At 40.9% G+C, this 19,950-nt stretch overlaps 1 protein-coding gene across 3 annotated transcripts in view; it reads left to right on the top strand.

Moving 5' to 3' along the window:
• setd9 (SET domain containing 9) overlaps positions 1 to 4,879 on the top strand; it is a 48,260-nt gene extending 43,381 nt beyond the window's left edge. For all 3 annotated transcript variants that reach the window (XM_059989382.1, XM_059989381.1, XM_059989383.1), the window contains one exon: positions 4,313 to 4,879. In XM_059989382.1, the coding sequence (XP_059845365.1) occupies positions 4,313 to 4,329 (17 nt within the window). In that variant the 3' untranslated portion in view covers positions 4,330 to 4,879. The remainder of the gene's footprint in view (positions 1 to 4,312) is intronic.
• The last annotated feature ends 15,071 nt before the right edge of the window (positions 4,880 to 19,950 follow it).

The following is a 19,950-nucleotide window of genomic DNA, read 5'->3' as shown; positions in this document are numbered from 1 at the left end:
CTTTGCTCATTCACACTCTTAAGTAATTGCCCATTAATCCTGTACTCAGTCTTCTGGTTTGTCCTTCCAAATTGCATCACCTCACACTTATCCGGATTGAATTCCTGCTACCATTTTTCTGCCCAACTCTGCAGCCTGTCTAGAACCTCTTGTAAACCTTCAACAACCTGCAACTCCATCCACAACTCCTCCATGTCATCCACAAACTTACTCACCCATCTTTCCACCTCTACATCCCGGTCATTTATAAAAATCACAAATAGCAGGGGTCCCAGGACAGATCCACTTCTCCACTTGTCACCGACCTACAAGCAGAATACTTTCCTTCTACAACTACCCTCTGCTTTCTTCCTTTAAGCCAATTTTTTTATCCAAACAGCCAAGGTTCCACTTGTCCCATGCCTTATGACTTTCTGGATGAGTCTTTCATGAGGGACCTTGTCAAATGCTTTGCTAAAGTTCATGTAGACCACATCCACTGCCCTACCCTCATCAATTTCTTTTGTTACCTCTTCAAAAAACTCAATCAGGCTCATGAGGCATGATCTTCCCTTCACAAAGCCATGTTGACTATCCATGAGTAGACTGTATTTCTCCAAATGCTCGTAGATCCTATCCTTAAGAATCCTTTCCAGTAGTTTGCATACCACCGAGGTAAGACTCACCAGTCTATAGTTCCCAGGTTTCTCTCTATTACCTTTTTTTAAACAAGAGAACTACATTTGCCATTCTCCAGTCCTCCGATACTTCCTGTGTAGCCAAGGAGGATTCAAAGATCATAGCTATTGCTCCAGCGATCTCTTCTCTCAATTCCCACAACAACCTGGGGTGTATCATATCCAGCCCTGGGGATTTGTCAATCTTAATGTTTTTAAGAAGATCCAGCACTACTTCTGTAATCTCCACATTGTCCAGCATACAGACAGGCCTGCTCTATTTCGACCTCACCCTGATCAAGATCCTTTTCACTTGTGAATATTGAAGCAAAGTATTCATTTAGGACCTCCCGAACCTCCTCCGCCTCCAGGCACATGTTGAGCTCTTTATCCTTTAGCGGTCCCACCCTCATTCTCGTCATCCTTCTATTCTTCACATACGCATAGAACGCCTTGGGGTTCTCCTTAATCCTACATGCCAAGTCCTTCTCATGTCCCCCTCGTGCTCTCCTGTTCTTTCTTTAACTCCTTCTTGGCTACCCTATATTTCTCATGACCCCCTCCTTCTTCCTGCTTCTTATATCTAACATATGCTACCTTTTACCTTTTGACAAAACAGATATACTGTTTTGGATACTGTTGGGGGAGATCAGGGGAAGGCAGCAGCAGCCGAGTTCATTGCACCATGGGTGGCTCTGCGGCACAGGAGGGAAGGAAAAGGAGTGGGAGAGCTATAGTGATAGGGGATTCAATTGTAAGGGGAATAGATAGGCGTTTCTGCGGCCGCAAACGAGACTCCAGGATGGTATGTTGCCTCCCTGGTGCAAGGGTCAAGGATGTCTCTGAGCGGCTGCAGGACATTCTGGAATGGGAAGGTGAACAGCCAGTGGTCGTTATGCACATAGGTACCAACGATATAGGTAAAAAACAGGATGAGATCCTACAAGGTGAATTTTAGGAGATAAACTAAAAAGTATGACCACAAAGGTAATAATCTCTGGATTACTACCTGTGCCACGTGCTAGTCTGAGTAGAAATAGGAGGATATTTCAGATGAATACGTGGCTTGAAAAATGGTGCAAGGGGGAGGGATTCAAATTTCTGGGGCATTGGAACCAGTTCTGGGGGAGGTGGGACCAGTATAAACAGGATGGTCTACACCTGGGCTGGACTGGAACCAATGTCATAGGGGGAGCGTTTGCTACTGCTGTTCAGGAGGTTTTAAACTAATGTGGCAGGGGAATGGGAACAAGTGCAGAGAGACAGAGGAGTGTAAAATGAGGGTAGAAGCAAAAAGTAGTAAGGTGAAAAGTAAAAGTTGCAGGCAGGCAAATCCAGGACAAAAATCAAAAAGAGCCACTTTTCAACATAATTGTATAAGGGCTTAGAGTGTTGTAAAAACAAGCCTGAAACAAGCCTTTGTGTGTCAATGCAAGGAGCATTCGTAACAAGGTGGATGAATTGAATGTGCAGATAGTTATTAATGAATATGATTTAGTTGGGATCACAGAGACATGGCTCCAGGGTGACCAAGGATGGGAGCTCAACATCCAGGGATATTCAATATTCAGGAGGGATAGACAGGAAAGAAAAGGAGGTGGGGTAGCATTGCTGGTTAGAGAGGAGATTAACGCAATAGAAAGGAAGGACATTAGCCTGGAGGATGTGGAATCGAAATGCGTAGAGCTGCATAACACTAAGGGGCAGAAAACGCTGGTGGGAGTTGTGTACAGGCCACTTAACAGTAGTAGTGAGGTTGGGGATGGCATTAAGCAGGAAATTAGAAATGCGTGCAATAAAGGAACAGTAGTTATAATGGGTGACTTCAATCTACATATAGATTGGATGAACCAAATTGGTAAGGGTGCTGAGGAAGAGGATTTCTTGGAATGTATGCGGAATGGTTTTCTGAACCAACATGTCAAGGAACCAACTGGAGAGCAGGCCATTCTAGATTGGGTATTGAGCAATGAGGAAGGGTTAGATAGCAATCTTGTGCGAGGCCCCTTGGGTAAGAGTGACCATAATATGGTGGAATTCTTCATTAAGATGGAGAGTGACATAGTTAATTCAGAAACAAAGGTTCTGAACTTAAAGAAGGGTAACTTTGAAGGTATGAGACATGAATTAGCTAAGATAGACTGGCAAATGATACTTAAAGGGTTGACGGTGGATATGCAATGGCAAGCATTTAAAGATTACATGGATGAACTACAACAATTGTTAATCCCAGTTTGGCACAAGAATAAACCAGGGAAGGTCGTGCACCCATGGCTAACAAGGGAAATTAGGGGTAGTATCAAGACCAAAGAAGAAACATATAATTTAGCAAAAAAAAAGAGGCACACCTGAGGACTGGGAGAAATTCAGAGACCAGCAGAGGAGGACAAAGGGCTTAATTAGGAAAGGGAAAAAAGATTATGAGAGAAAGCTGGCAGGGAACATAAAAACTGACTGTAAAAGCTTTTATAGATACGTGAAAAGAAAAAGATTGGTCATGACAAATGTAGGTCCTTTACAGTCAGAAATAGGTGAATTGATCATAGGGAACAAAGACATGGCAGACCAATTGAATAACTACTTTGGTTCTGCCTTCACTAAGGAGGACATAAATAATCTTCCAGAAATAGTAAGGGACCGAGGGTCTTGTGAGATGGAGGAACTGAGGAAAATACATGCTAGTAGGGAAGTGGTGTTAGGTAAATTGAAGGGATTAAAGGCAGACAAATCCCCAGGGCCAGATGGTCTGCATCCCAGAGTGCTTAAGGAAGTAGCCCAAGAAATACTGGATGCATTAGTGATAATTTTTCAAAACTCCTTAGATTCTGGATTAGTTCCTGAGGATTGGAGGGTGGCTAATGTAACCCCACTTTTTTAAAAAGGAGGGAGAGAGAAACTGGGGAATTATAGACTGGTTAGTCTGACATCGGTGGTGGGGAAAATGCTAGAGTCAGTTATCAAAGATGTGATAACAGCACATTAGGAAAGAGGTGAAATCATCGGACAAAGTCAGCATGGATTTGTGAAAGGAAAATCATGTCTGACGAATCTTATAGAATTTTTTGAAGATGTACTCCCAGCATAGTGATTGATCCTTTCCTATTTCTGACTTCCACCCACACCAACTCAGTGGACAGTCCTTCTGCAGCGTCCTCCCTGTCTATAACCGTGATACTATCCCTGACCAGCAATGCCACTCCCCCCCCCACTTTTCTACCTCCCATCCTATTCCTTTTAAAACATCTGAACCCCGGGACCTGCATCATCCAATCCTGCCCTTCCTCCAACCATGTTTCAGTATTCCATATTTACAAACTATAGACAGTGGTTTCTTTTGAAACTGCATACAAATTTCACATCTCCTGATTCGCATCCATCCCACAGACGCCAGCAGCGTCTGGACTGGGATCCACAAGCTTTTAGGAATGTATCATCCCAAACTGAATCCACAATACATTATGAAGGAACAGAAGGACTAGCAGCCAAAGCCATTTGCTCAAGTTGGTTCAAAAACCATAACAGGTAAAAAACCTCTAAGTAATAAAAACAAAATGTTAGAAAGCTTGTGCTGTGTTCATTCTATACAATTGTGGTGTTTACTTTGCAACTTAAATGCTTCATCTGTTATTCACAAATTTACTGTTTTTCTTTTGCAGGCCTTTGCGATGTGTAGTTCTTGTGGCTCTTCGAGACATAGACGTGGGAGAAGAGCTGTTCTCCAATTACTACACTATAATAAAATAAGAACAGTGTACATACCTCTTCTGGTGCTTCAGTCCACCCTCTAGAGTTGGACTTCCTAGATATTGATGCCAAATTATTGAACTATTTCAACGTCCAAAACACCATTTTAATAAGTGATGAGATGCTCTACCATTTAGAGTATATTTTGAAATACATAACTTTTGTATAAAGTTTAATACTATTTTGTGTGTAATGTGGCGAGTATGCATGCACAATTGCCCTTCATCAGAGTTATGAGGGCAGTCTATTTGCACTTGTTGAGCTTTATCTTTCTTGTCAGGCTGCTAGAGCTCAGCAGTAAAGGCGGGTAACCAGGAGAACCAGCCCAAAACCACAAGAATAATTGAAGGTTACTTCATGTTTGTTGTATGGATCTATTTTTTTTAAGTGCAGAGACTTCCCTTAGCACTACCTATTGACTGATAACCATGCTCATTGATCTGTTTCTCTGTCGCTGTAAAGTGAATAAACGAATTAATCCCCCCCCCCCCCCCCCGTGTGTGTGCTTTTATTTAATTGACACATCGTTATACAGACACAACAAATTGATGACATTGTATGTACCTGAATGTCAGCAGATATCACCAGTAGCACAAGACAACTGAACAGTTACGAGACAACAGAGTTCGGAGAACGGGGGAGAGACAGCAAGAGGAAAGAGTGAATCAGTTCAGAGAAGGCTGACACGGACGCTAGCAAAAGGATGCTGCATGAATAATAGTGCACAGTACACAGTGAGAGATGCACAGCTAGCAAAAATAAAGTGAAAATAATGCGATGATGGCCTTCGTCGCAAATGTTAACAAATTTGACAGTGCTAATGAAGAGTGGGAATTGTATATTGAGAGGGTTGAACTGTATTGTAATGCGAATGACATGGATGAGGAAAAGCAAGTGTCCACGCTTCTTACCTTAATGGGTGCTAAAACATACGGGCTCTTACGCAACTTAGTAACTCCCGAAAAGCCAGCAAGCAAGATGTTCGATGGAATTGTTGCAACTTTACAAAATCACTTGAGCGCTAAACCGTTAGTAATAGCCGGGAGATTTGGATTTCACAAAAGGAACCAGTAAAAGGATGAAAACATTTCTGAATACTTTGCAGAACTGTGCAAACATTCCCTATGTTGTGACTTTGGAGATGGACTTTCTGACGTATTAAAGAACAGGCTTGTATGCGGCATGCATAATCAAAGCACACAGAAGAGGCTACTGTCAGAAACAGACCTAACCTTAGAACAGGCATTGACCATTACAATATCATTAGACAGCAGAAGAGGATGCGTTGGAACTACAGAAAAAGAGTTTAGAATGTGAAACACACAAAATGCCCTGAATGATGCGAAAATCTGAAAATGTTACCGATGTGGCAAATTGTCTCATGATGCAAATGACTATTGGTTCAAAGAAAGTTTGCAGGAAGTGTCACAGACAAGGTCACATGGAGAGTGTACAAGTCAGACAAAAAGCACAACCAAAGAGAAAAACCACACACTGAAAAGTTTCAAACACAGAACTAGACAAATGCACAAGTTGAAATTGAATGAGACAACGCTGAATACTACAAAAGTGAGCTGTCATGCCTAGAACTGCATAGCATTACTAAAACAGATTGCAAAATCATATAGATCACAACAGATGTGTTTGGTATAAAACTGAAATTGGATCTTGATCCAGGGTTAGCTCTGTCTGTTATTCCCGAGGCCGACTACAACGGATTGTTTTCTAAGCTATCTTGGTGCTTCTAAAGACCGTGTCTCCCGAAGGCAAGCTGAAAGTGTATGTAACATACAGAGACCACACACACCAGTTAGTGCTGAAAAGTGGAGGGCCAGCACTTTTCAGATGTACATGGTTGAGAAAACTCCAACTAGACTGGGTCAGAATCGAAGCCCTCCATTTGTCATCAACAGGCAACTGCTGTCTAAATGGTAGCACTAACTAGGGACTGTCACAGGCTTAATTCTAATGAGAAGGGGATTGGTAAACTCAAAGGCATGAAGGCCAGAACTGAACTGGATGAAACAGCAACACCAACATTCCATACAGCACGCCCATTGCTTTACACACTATGTCTGAAGGAGAGGCTGAACTTCAAAGCTTGGAGGCACCTGGCATTCTCTCCAAGGTTGACTGCAGCGATTGGGCCATACCCTTTGCCCTGATGATCAAGAAAGGGAAGACCAGAACTGTTTGCATATGTGGGGACTTCTAAGTGTGCTGTGTACTGTACAGTATCCCCCGCCACGAATAGAAGACATTGTTTGCTTCTTTGACATGTGGGGAGAGGTTTACAAAGATTGACTTGTCACAAGCCTATCTACAAGCGGGGATTGGGGAGTCAAGCAGGAAGTTGCTCACAACCAACACTCACAAAGGTTCCAGAATAATTGCCTCATCTTTGGCATCACATCGGCTCCAGCAATCTGGCAAAGAGCGACAGACCAGGTGCTCCACAATATCCCAGGAACACAATGTTACCTTGATGACATCATTGTGACTGACAAGAAAGATGAAGAGCACCTCCTGAACCTTGGTGAAGTGCTTACCAGGCTGAGTGAGTACGGTCTGCATGCAAAGAGAGAGAAATGTGAGTTTTTCCAAGAATGAAATCTCATATCGTGCACATGACATCGTCAAGCATGGTTTTACGTGAGTCACAAGAGAAGACTGAAGCAATGCTGCAAGCACTAAAACCAGAAAAAAAAGTCACAACTCAGGTCAAACTTGGGCCTTGTAAACTACTACCACCCGTTTCTCACAAATATTGCTACAGATGTGGTCCATGTGTGTACCAACAACATGGGTAGAATGAGGAAACAGGCTCTGCTAAGGGAATCTGAGCAACTAGGGACTAAAGTAAAAAATCAGAACCAAAAAGGTAGTAATCTCTGGATTACTACCCGAGCTACGTGCAAATGGTACATAGTCAAGAAGATTATAGAGTTAAAAGCGTGGCTCGCAGATTGGTATGGGAGGAGTGGGTTTGAATTCATGGGAAATTGGCACCAGGGACACGCTCCATCTTAACCATATGGGACCTGGATGAGTGAATCACATAACTAGGGCTGTGGATAGGGCTTTAAATTAAATAGTAAGGGGTGGGTTCAGCAGATTGGATAAGTATGGATAAAGTAAAATAGAAAAGGGTGGATAAAGAAAAAGCAAAAGATAAAGAAATGTAAGAGCGGAGTAAGTAAAGTCAAGTGCAAAAGAGGAAAGGATTACAAAATTTTAAAAGCACAGTGAGTGTAAGGACATTTTATTTGAAATAAGGTCAGTGAACTTGTGGCACCAATCAGTACAAAAGGGTATGATTTAGTGGCCATTAAAGAAATGTGGTTGCAGGGTGGAGAGGAGTAGGAATTGAATATCCAAGGATATTAGTAAATATGGATGGATAGGCAAGGTGGGGTAGCATTCTTAAGGATGAGATCAGGGCAATAGTGAGGGATGATATAAGATCTAAGGAGCAGAATGTTGAATCCATCTGGGTAGAGATTAGGAATAGTAAAGGGAAAAGAAATCACTGGTGGGAGTTGTCTATCAGCCACCGAATAATAACATTACAGTGGTACAGACAATAAACAGAAATATCTGAGGCATGTAAGAATGTAACAGCAGTTACCGTGGGGGAATAGATTGGGTGAATTAAGTTGGTTGAGGTGGTCTTGAGGAGGACTTCACAGAATGCATCCATGGTGGTTTTCTTGAAAAGCATGTTACTGAACCTACAAGGGAACGTGCTATCTTAGATCCGGTCCTGTGCAAAGAGACATAAAATTAGTGATCTTGCAGTTGGGGATCCTCTAGGGAAGTGATCACAGTATGATTGAGTTTCTCCTATAAATTGAGGGTGCAATAGTTTGATCAAAAAACCGGTGTATTATGCCTAAACAATGGAGACTACAATGGGATGAAGGAGAATTTGGCTAGAACACAGGCTATATGGTGGGTTGGTTGAGGAACAGTGGAAGACCTTATAAGAGATTTTTCATGGTGCTCAACAAAATTATATTCCGGTTAAAAGCAAGGACAGTAAGGGCGGGGAGAGCCAGCCATGGATAAAATAAAAGAAGGCATCAATCTAAAAGTTTGTGCACGCAAAGTTGCCCAGAGTAATGGGAAACTGGAAAGTAGGGAAGACTTTAAAAAGCAACAATGATCTAAAGCAAGCAATAAAGAAATGGAAGCTAGATTGTGAAAATAATCAAGCACAAATTATAAAAACATAGTAGAAGTTTTTATAATTATATAAAATGGAAAAGGGTGGCTAAAGTGAATGTAGATACCTTGGAGGATGAGAAGGGGGATTTGATATTGGTTTTGAATGATTATTTCGTGTCAGTCTTCATGGTGGAGATGCATCCCAGGGTGCTGAAAGAAATGGTAGAAGTTATAGTAGAGGCTTTGGTGATGACTTACCAAAATTCTCCGGACTCTGGGCTGGTCCTGGTGGATTGGAAGATGACCAATGTTCAAAAAAGGATGTAGACAAGAGGTAGGCAACTACAGGCCAGTTAGTTTAAAATCTGTAGCTGGGAAAATGCTTGTAGCTATCATTAGAGAGAGCAAGGCATCTGGAAAGGAATGGATCCATCAGGCAGATGCAGCATGGATTCAGCAAAGACTGGACAGTTTTGAGGATTTAACAAGCACAGCGGATAGAGGGGAACAGATGGAAGTTATTTATTGGGATTTCCAGAAGGCGTTCGATAAGGTGCTGCACAAAAGACTTCTCCATAAGATAAGGATGCACAGAGTTGGGGTGATATATTAGCATGGATAGAGGATTGGTTAACTAATAGAAAGCAGAGAGTTGGGATTCATGGGTGTTACTCTGGTTGGCAATCAGTGGTCAGCAGTGTGACACAGGGGTTGGTGTTGGGCCCACAACTGTTCACGATATACCTTAAGGACCTGGAATAGGGGACCAAGTGTAGTGTATCAAAGTTTGCTGATGGTACTAAATTGAGTGGAAAAGCTAATTGTGCAGAAGGAGAGTCTGCAGAGTGATGTTGCAGCATGTTGCTGTGCAGAGGGACTTGGGAGTGCTTGTGCATGAATCATAGAAGGTTGGTTTGCAGGTGCTGCAGGTGCGGCAGGCAATCAAAAAGGCAAAAGGCATGTTTGCCTTCATTGCTCAAGGGAATGAACTTAAAAACAGAGGTTATGCGGCAACTATACAGGGTACTGGTGAGGCCGCACCTGGAGTACTGCGTGTAGCTCTGGTCTCCTTTCTTGTGGAAGGATATACTGGATTTGGAGGTAGTGCAGAGGAAGTTCACCAGGTTGATTTCAGAGATGAGGGGGTTAGACTATGAGGAGAGATTGAGTCGCCTGGGACTGTACTCTCTGGAATTCTGAAGAATGAGGGGAGATCTTAGAAACATAGAAAACCTACAGCACAATACAGGCCCTTCAGCCCACAATCCTGAGCCAAACATGTACTTACTTTAGAAATTACCTAGGACAGGGGTGGCCAACCTTTTACATTCCACATGTCAATTTTTTCACACACGAGTTCATATGCACTATACAACTCTTGAACCCCCATTCAATTCTTGTAAAAATATGTTAATGTAGACATATTTAGCATTTTACATGATATATTGATTTAATATAAAAACAAGATAAACATTACTTACCTTAATGAGACTTTTAACAAATATATTTTGTCTTCTTTTGATTTTTCCCTTTTTCTTAATCACATATTCTTTCCGTAACTCAGACCCAAGCACAAGCTTCAATTTTCCTTCTATTTCAGTCTGATGTTGTGTTTTATAGTGTCCATTAAGATCATGTCTTCTATTCTGAGAGAAAGTGTTTTCACAAGCAATGTACAACAGTTTTCCTGACGGACCTGCTATAAATAAGAAATCATTTTCCCACTGTTCATTGAATTCATGCTTACTATCACTTTCTGCTTTTCTTTTGCTCATTTTCTTTGCACTGTGATGGGTAACGGAATGTAAAAACAAGGCTTGATTTTCGAAAAAGTACAAAACTGCAAATGTTCACAAAGGATGAACAAAGCACAACTCCGTAGCACACGAGTGTCAATTTTAAACTGACTGGCAAACACTGAGCGTCATAGAAAGTCATTCCTACCTGTGGCCATCAAACTTTACAACTCCTCCCTCAGAGTGTCAGACACCCTGAGCCAATAGATTGGTCCTGGACTTATTTCCATTTGGCATGATTAACTTATTATTTAATTATTTATGGTTTTATATTGCTATATTTCTTCACTATTCTTGGTGTGGTTGTAATGAAACCCAATTTCCCTTGGGATCAATAAAGTACATCTGTCTGATTGTCACCCTAGCACCTCAGGATCAAACAAGTATTCAATGTGTATTGAACAGTTATGGAATGACTGCAGACCAAAAGTCCTTCTTTCCTAGTTTGACTCATTGAACATTCTTTAAAATTGAAAACAGATTAATGTGAAAGAAGATAACATTCACCAAAAGATGTGCATGAAATAATAAAATCGCTAAAAATAATTGCTAAGTTTTAGATTCATTTTCAGTAAAACCCATTTCTAGCTCTAAGCTACTTCAATTCCATTTGTAGATTTTTTTCTCCAACTTTGTTTTTGGTTAATACATTTTACATGAGTAGGCTTACTTTTTTATTATTCTCACTGGGGTGCAATGATCCACTTCTAATCATCCAAAGCGCCACTTCTGACGCATGCACCATAGGTTGGCCATCCCTGACATAGGGTTACCCATAGCCCTCTAATTTTCGAAGATCTAGGTACCTACCCATCCAGGAGTCTCTTAAAGACCCTATCGTATCTGCCTCCACCACCATCGCTGGTAGCCTATTCCACACACCCACAGCTCTCTGCGTAAAAAAACACCCCTGACATCTCCTCTGTACTTACTTCCAAACTCCTTAAAACTGTGCCCTCTCATGTTAGCCATTTCAGCCCTGGGAAAAAGCCACATGATCAATGCCTCTCATCATCTTATACACCTCTATCAGGTCACCTCTCATCCTCCGCCGCTCCAAGGAGAAAAGGCTGAGTTCACTCAACCTATTCTCATAAGGCACGCTCCCAAATCCAGGCAACATCCTTGTAAATCTCCTCTGCACCCTTTCTATAGCTTCCACATCCTTCCTGTAGTGAGGCGACCAGAACTGAGCACAGTACTCCAAGTGGGGTCTGACCAGGGTCCTATATAGCTGTGAAATTACCTCTCGGCTCTTAAACTGAACCCCCCAGTTGAAGAAGGCCAATACACCGTATGCCTTCTTAACTACAGATTCAACCTGCGCAGCAGCTTTGGAGTGCCCCGTCTTCATTCAGCATGGCAAAGTGTATATTCACTTTGCTGGGCCATTCATGGACTCCACGTTTCTGATTGCTGTAGATGCTCATTCGAAGTGGCCGGAGGTCATGCCAATGACATCAAACACCTCAGAAAAGACTTTCTGCTCTGGGGACCATCTTCTCCAGAAATGGCTTACGTGAACAAATTGTGAGTGATAATGGACCAGTGTACACACCAGAAGAGTTCAGAAGAAAAGTGACATCAAACAGGTCAGTTCATCATCACTCAGCAATGAATGGGTGAGCTGAAAGGTTTGTCCAAACCTTCAACAAGTTCATTAAAGCTATGAACAAGGAGGACATTTGTCTACAGCAGAAGGTGGACAATTTCCTTTTTGTGTATCGGGACTCTGTTCATGTGATGACCAAACATCTGCAATGCTGATCGTGAGCAGGAATCTGAGATCTCACATAGACTGTATGGAGGGAATTGCAGAATAAACATTTCACCTGTTGCTACACCTAGATTCAAGCAACAATAAATATATGAGTTAGGCAGGGGTTTTTATAACAAATAACACGTTTATTAAACACTAAAAACAAACCCCCAAAAGTAAGCAAACCTCTCACGTAACCGGAAATCAGCAGCTGTGCGGCAGCTTAAACAGTTCTTAAAGCAATGAAGCAAAAACAGTTCTTCGAAGTAGTATTGCAAAAGTTCAAAATGCTCACAGTCCATTTAAGGGAGAGACTTTTTTAAGACGATTTAAATTCTCTTTCACATCGTGTTGTTTCAGTTCCCAAATCGAACTTTTCCCACGAAGAATTTACGTAGATGGACAAATGGAATGGCTTAAAGGCACTGACCTTTCCTTTACAGAACTGTTCCCAATCCTTTCTGCTATTTCACAGGGATTAACACAAGAACAGTCAACAAGTTCCTTCTGATTGAGGATCAAACAAGGTTGAACCTGCTTCACTGTCAAAATCGATTCTCCTCGATCTTTTAACTCCCAAACTCCGATCTTCACTCTCCACTGATTCTCAACCAGCAGTATCGTAAAGAAACTGCTGGCAATGACCTTTTAAACTTTAGGCATTAGATAAAACTTCATCTTTTAACTAAACTGCATCATAACATTAAATCACACAGTGGCATGAAGACAACATGGCAAATCCAGCCACAAATGGCCCCTCCTCAGGGAGGGGTCCTCCTTTTATACCCTGTAAAAAAAACCTGTCACATGACCTCTACTGGCAGGGAAAATGACATCACTCCACCATCACAAGACCATTACCTCAAGTCCAGTATAGCTTCAACACCTGTCATGTGATACGTACACCACTGTCACGTGTCACAGGTACGTAACACTAAGTAAATCAGCAAGGAGCTTCGAGTTTGGACAGGAAGTCCAAGTGCCTGATTACTGAGAAGACAAGTGGACACTCGGTAGGATAGCTACAGGAACTGGACCACTGATGTACACAGTGGATGTTGGAGATCAGACACGGAGATGTTTTGTAGACCAGATACTGGATGCTTAACCGAAGAACACTCCTGAGTTGACTACATCTAACAAGACTGACAAATTACATCCACCAGACTTACCTCTTAGTAATGATCAGGTCAACAACAGCAAATTAGCACCTACAGCAGAGAAAGTTGTCTTTGACAAGACACTTGCCAAAGAGGCAATGTGATGTATGGATCTATTTCTTTTAGCGCAATGACTCTCCTAGCACTACTTATTGACTGAATGTACCCATATGCTTTGATCTGCATGTTCTCTCGCTGCAAAGTGAATATACTGGTTAACTTCACCTCCTTGAGCACATTATTATTTAATTGATATGTAGCTGCACAGCCACATTTGGCTTCTGGTTGACATCCATTGAAACAGCAGTCCAGTGGTGGGAGAAAACAAAACTGGCAAGGTCACGATTTTTATCTTCACTGTGGCTTGTCCGTGCTTTTCAGAAGAAAATGGGAATAGCTACCTTCCCCTGGAATCTTCGTAGTGTGTATTCAGGTCTGTGTTGAGCAATGATCCAACCTTAAACCTGTAGGAGATATTTTATTCAAATTGAATTAACTATCTCTTTAATGAGAATGTCACTGTATAACCAAACAACCTCTTCCACACCAGAAGAATGCTTTGAAACAAAAAACTCCTACTAAAAACAAACTACCACTATCTGAAATAAAACCAGAAAATACTGGAAGGGCTTTCTGTATCCTGAATAGTTACTGATGTTCTTCTTTGTTTTGTGAATTGAATGACCATAAGACAAAAAGAACATTAAGTCTTTCCATCATGGCAAACTTATTATCCTTCTCAACCCCATTCTCCTGCCTTCTCCCCATAACCTTTGATGCCCTAACTAATCAAGAACCTATCAACCTCTGTTTTAAAAATACCCAATGACTTAGCCTCCAAATCTGTCTGTGGTAATGAATTCCACAGATTCACCAGCTTCTGGCTAAAGAAATTCCTCCTCATTGGACATTCTATTCTGAGGCTGTTACCTCCGGTCCTAGACTCTCCTAACAATGGAAGCATACTCTCCACATCCACTCTGTCTAGGTAGGCCTTTCAATATTCAGTAGTTTCAATGAGATGCCCCTCCCCCCATTCTTTTAAATTTCAGGAAATCTAGGCCTCAGGATTAGTCATCTAGTTGCATAAACACAACACTAACATATTCCACATGTACTATTGAAGTACCTCTTCTCAATTACATTTTATATATTTTTTTCAGGGAGAATGTGGTCCATTAATGTGTACGAAGTGGAGCAACAAGAATTTAACAACCTCTTCTTTAAATATTCCTAATGAATTGGCCTCCACAACTGACCATGGCAATGCTTCATCTATTGCTTAGGTTTTTATTTGGTTGATTTTGCAATGAATGTTTTTCCTCTAGCACCTTGAGTACAGATATAGGAGAAAAGCTTAAATAACGCCGGCATTAGAGCAGGTAGATCTCAAATACATTCTGTCTTGGCAAGAGCAGTGATACTGTCAAAGTGTTCATTTCAAACTGTATTCACGTCTTCCATCCCCATGCACAGGTTTACTTTTTGATCTCCACTTTTTGCTGATCCCTAGTTGTCTGCAAACTGTAGCCGCATTTAACATTTAACTTGTTAGCATCTTTCATGTGTTCTCTATGCTTTCAGAAGAACACAGGGAAATAGGAACAGGAGTAGCCACCTGGTCCTTCAAGTCTGACATCTTAACAATTACCAACTCATACTCAGTTTCATTAACGTCATCCCTACTTTTTCTAAACTCAAATCCTGATATAGTTTGTTTAGGTGTTGCAACAGGAAAACACATTCATATTAGGAATTGGTTTAATGTATCTCTTTGGGACTGCCTCTACTACTAATAAGTAGGAGGACAAACTTGTGCAATAACTGCAGTCTCACCAACAGTTCACAACTGTAAAAATTGTTTCTAAGTGTTAACCCTCTTTGCTTTCTACTTTTCTTGACTCATACACATCTCTATCCTTCTGTGCTCATTGGTAATCTTCCTCCACGATAAAAGACTGTCTTTGTATACCTTTTAGAGTCTTAGACTTATTGTATGTAATTACTGAGTCCAACTCATCCACACTTACTGAAGTAATCCCATTGCCTGCACTTGCCCCATTATCCTCTAAATGTTTCCTGTCCAGGTATCTGCCTAAATGCTTCATTGCATTTGTATTTGTATTTCCTCATTGCATTTGTACCACTTCCACTGGTTGTTAGTTTCATAGTTTGACCACCCTCCCCTTTGCATCATAACCAGTTTACCACTCTTTTAAACAAATGGATGTCCTCAAGTTTGAGGCTCCATTACCTTGGGAAAAAGACTGACCATTCACCTTACATATGTCCATGAGGATATTGGTACCCCTTCACCTCCGCTTCAAAAGTTAAGTCCTAATGACCAAGAACTTCAGTCCTCTCTTAATAACACTGTTACTGATCTTGGAAACTTAAATTGTTCATTTCATGTTTAACAAAAAGAATGGTGCCCCAGATTGTAGTAAAAAACACAGCAGCCTCATTAATGTTTTTGAGGAAAGGAGTTTTGTTCATACCTGGTCAACCTGCTTCAGGTTCCTCTCACCATGTTATGTGGGATATTCAAGAAGATCCCGTTTTTCTTCTCCTTCCAATAAATTTGGAGCATGCTGTAGATAGCACAAATGGTATTTTTCCAGTAACTTTATTAGGGTAGTCCAGGTTTCAGAAACATGATCATTGCCAACCAGTAGACTATGAAGTTTGTACCTAACCTGAGGTCTTGTTCTTCAAACGTTTTCCTCAATCAACAAAAAGTTGTGCAGGGATATTGAAGGTCATAGTAAGTCAAGGTATTTTTTAAGTGAGAGATGACTCAGTCCTACTACTACGCTGAATTGCACCCCTTCAGAACAGATTGAGCTGTCCTAGCTGAACATCACAGCATTTTAGGCCAGCAGCCATAATTGTTTTCCATCATAGTTTGCAACCTCTTACCCACAAGGTGCCATGTTGGAGAAAGTATAGCAAAGGGGTTACACACAAGGCAAGTGGTATGATTGACTTAATTGATCTCACAACCAATAATAAATCTTTCACATCTTACTGCTAGTGGTGGAGATAATCTAACAACCAATTCCCTCCTATTTTGGTACCCCTGCGTCAGCATTCCTCTTTCAGCACCCATGTTTGGACATCCTGCTTCTGCCCCACTGTCTCAGCACCTCACAGGGTGGTGCCCAGCATTTAATTAAAACTACTCAGGTGTTCTCTTAGCAAGAAATCCCCAGATAGAAAAACAAACATTAAGTAGGTAGGTCAAAAGTGCCTACAGCTTTGTATTTTTGACCACGGCTGACAAGTCTGCCTGCAATCTCTCACTCTCTGAAACATCACACTTTGTTTTGCTTTATTCCCATTTTCAATTTCCAGATCAAATTTAACCAGCATGACAGTCTGAACAGTTTACATTGCCCATACATTGGAGCCTTCAGAAAACATATTCCCAACATTAACCTTTTTCACTTCCATCAAAGTTGGTTGCATTAAAAGCAATCTTTTATTTGGTAAATTGCTTTGGCCTATCTGTGGTGTTGATGATCTGAACAATAACTAAATATACTCCTCGGAAACCAGGATGGCTTTTCCTTATTTTAGAAATAATGAAAACCTCTTTTAATCTACTGAAGACATGTAGAAATGAAATGAATGGAGCCAATTATCTATTATTCAGGTGACACAATAGCTCCTTGGGTGGCTCTAACAGTAGAATATTTTTTGCTGACCAGATTTAAAAGTAATTTCTCATCTGAGCTTCAGGTGCAACTTTCAAAGAAAAAAAATTGTCCTATTGCATTTGTTTGAAACTAAATTTTTTTCTAAGGTAAATTCTGACCAAGAGCAACCCAGCCAGCAGCTCGATGTCAGTAGCATCCAAACAAAAAGCAAGTTTTTGTCCCCCAATTACAGCATTACATTTTTAGTTAGTTTTAATGATACTTTAGCTGCTACCTAGTTACCAACATGCTCTCTTATTCATCTCAAGTTGTTTGGCCTGTAGATTCCCTAATGATCAGGTATAATGAATCAGAATGAGACTTATGCACATTAATAGCACAAGATGAAATGGCTCCCATCACAAAACAGTAAATGCTTCTGTAACAGGCGATAAAAGGCATTAGAAATGTAGTGGTACTAGAGAATCTAGATTGCATTTTGATGCAAAAATAAAATGCTCTATTCTTAAGTAGACCCCTGTTAGATGAAAACTCTAATTCTACAAAGCCAATTGTCACATTTTTTGGTTTAAGGGCAACAACTTATGTCAACCATTAAGAAAATATGAAAAACCTTTCTTAAGGATATATCAACTGCCAAAATGGAGCTAAGAATGTAAATTCAGTAATGCGGAACAGCCAAATGATGGGTTCATAATGGTCTATTTTGTTTTATCTTAAAAATAACATTATTGAAAATATTATCTTTTTAATCTCCAAACATTGAAAGCATACCTACTGCCACACAAAATTACCCAATGATGTTTGTAAAAGGATGATTAAAAAAAAAATCACCATCTATACACTCAATCATTTAATATATCAAAAGCTAAGTTTTAGTAGGAAGGTAGGCGATTGGGAACCAGCAGGAGGCAACTAAAAAAAACTATAAAGAAATGAAATATGAAGGTAAGTCAGCCAATAGTATAAAATAGGGCACAAAAGATTTTTCAGACTATGAGTAGAAGAGACAAATGTGGATATCAGACTGCTGGAGAGAATTTTAATAACCATTTTACATTAATCTTCACTGTGGAAGACATTAGCAAGATGCCAGAAATACAAAATTGACAGGGAGCGGAAATGAGTGCCTATTGCTATTACAAAGAAGAAGGTGCTTGGGCAGCTGAAAAGACTTAATTTAGATAAGTTGCCTGGACCAGATGGACTGCACTGCAAGATTCTTAAAGAGATAGCTATCTAGATTCTGGAGTGGTTCCAGAGTACTGAAGAATTGCAAATGGCACTCCACTCTAAGGAAGGGAGGCACAAAAATGGAATTTATAGGCTACTGAACCTGACTTCAGTGGTTGGAAAGATATTGGAATCTACTATTAAGGATGAGGTTTCTGGGTACTTGGAGGCACATGATAGGATAAGCCAAAGTCAGCATGGCTTCCTTTAGGGAAACCTTGCCTGGCAAATCTGTTGGAATTCTTTGAGGAAACAACAGACAGGGTAGGCAAAAGAAGAGAAAAAGACTGGTGGATCTTATGTACTTGGATTTTCAGAAGGCCACATGAATATGACAGGAAAGGTACTAAAATGGATAGATTAGCTGACTGACTGAAGGTAGAGAGAATAAAGGGGGCCTTTTCTGCTTGGCTTACAGTGACTAGTGGTTGCTCCAAGAGTCAATGTTCAGACTGCTTCTTTTCACATTGTGTGCCAAACAGTTTGGATTAAGGAATCAATGGCTCTGTGGCCATTTCTGTTCGATGTGAAGATGGAAGTGCAGGTAGCGTTGAGAAAACAGGGTTTTTCACAAATGGACTTAGTTTGGGGGAATGGTCAAAGAAGTGGCAGATGCAATATAAAGAAGTGTATGGTCAATAGTCAATAGGTGCAGGAGTAAGCCATTTGGCCCATCTAGCCAGCACCACCATTCACTGTGACCATGGCTGATCATACACAATCAGTACCCTGTTCCTGCCCTCTCCCCATATCCCTTGACCCCACTATCTATAAGAGCTCTATCTAACTCTCTCTTAAATGCATCCAGAAACTTGGCCTCCACTGCCTTCTGGGGCAGAGCATTCCACATATCCACCACTCTCTGGGTGAAAAAGTTTTTCCGCATCTCTGTTCTAAATGGCCTACCCCTTATTCTGCATCCTGGCAGAAGGAATAAAGGACATGGACTGTTTTGTAAATGCAGAGAAAATTCAAAAATCAGGGATGCACAGCTCCTGCAGGATTCCCTAACTGTTTACTTGCAGGGTGAGTCAGTGGTATGGAAGGAAATGCAATGTCAACATTCATTTCAAGAGGACGAGAATACAAAAGGATGTAATGCTGAGCCTTTATAAAGAATTGGCCAGACTGCACTTGAGAGTATTGTGAGCAGTTTTGAGCCCCTTTATCCAGTGAAGTATGTGTTAGCATCGGAGAAAGTCCATGAGGTTTATGAGAATGATTCCAGGAATGAAAGGGTCAACAGGTGTCAAGCATTTGATGGCTCTCGGCCAACACTCGCTGGAGTTTATAAGAATGTTGGGGAGGTGGGATCTCAATGAAACCTGTTGAATATTGAAAGGAGTGAATATGGAGAGTATTTTTCCTATAGTGGGTGAGTCTAGGACCAGAAGACACAGCCTTAGAATTGAGGGACATCCATTTACAACAGCGATGATGAAAAATTTCTTTAAGCCAGAGGGTGGTGAATCTGTGGGATTTTTATTTTTGCCACAGACAGCTGTGCAGACCAAGTTATTGGGTATATTTAAGGTGGAGGTTGATAGGTTCTTGACTTATCAAAGGTTATGACGAGAAGGCAGGAGAATGGAATTGAAAGGGATAATAAATCAGCCATGATGGAATGGTGGACAGACTTGATGAGCCAAATGGCCTAATTCTGCTTCTAGGTCTCATAAAAGTAAAATGTTGAATTACTCTGCTCAAGAAATAGTATAGTCAATTCCAATGCAGCTCTGTATACTCACAGGCATGTGCCACCTTGTGAACTTCAAT

This window comes from Hypanus sabinus, chromosome 14 (assembly GCF_030144855.1).
Source record: "Hypanus sabinus isolate sHypSab1 chromosome 14, sHypSab1.hap1, whole genome shotgun sequence".
In the NCBI taxonomy this organism is placed as follows: Eukaryota; Metazoa; Chordata; class Chondrichthyes; order Myliobatiformes; family Dasyatidae; genus Hypanus; species Hypanus sabinus.
This window is presented reverse-complemented; position numbering and strand designations above follow the sequence as displayed.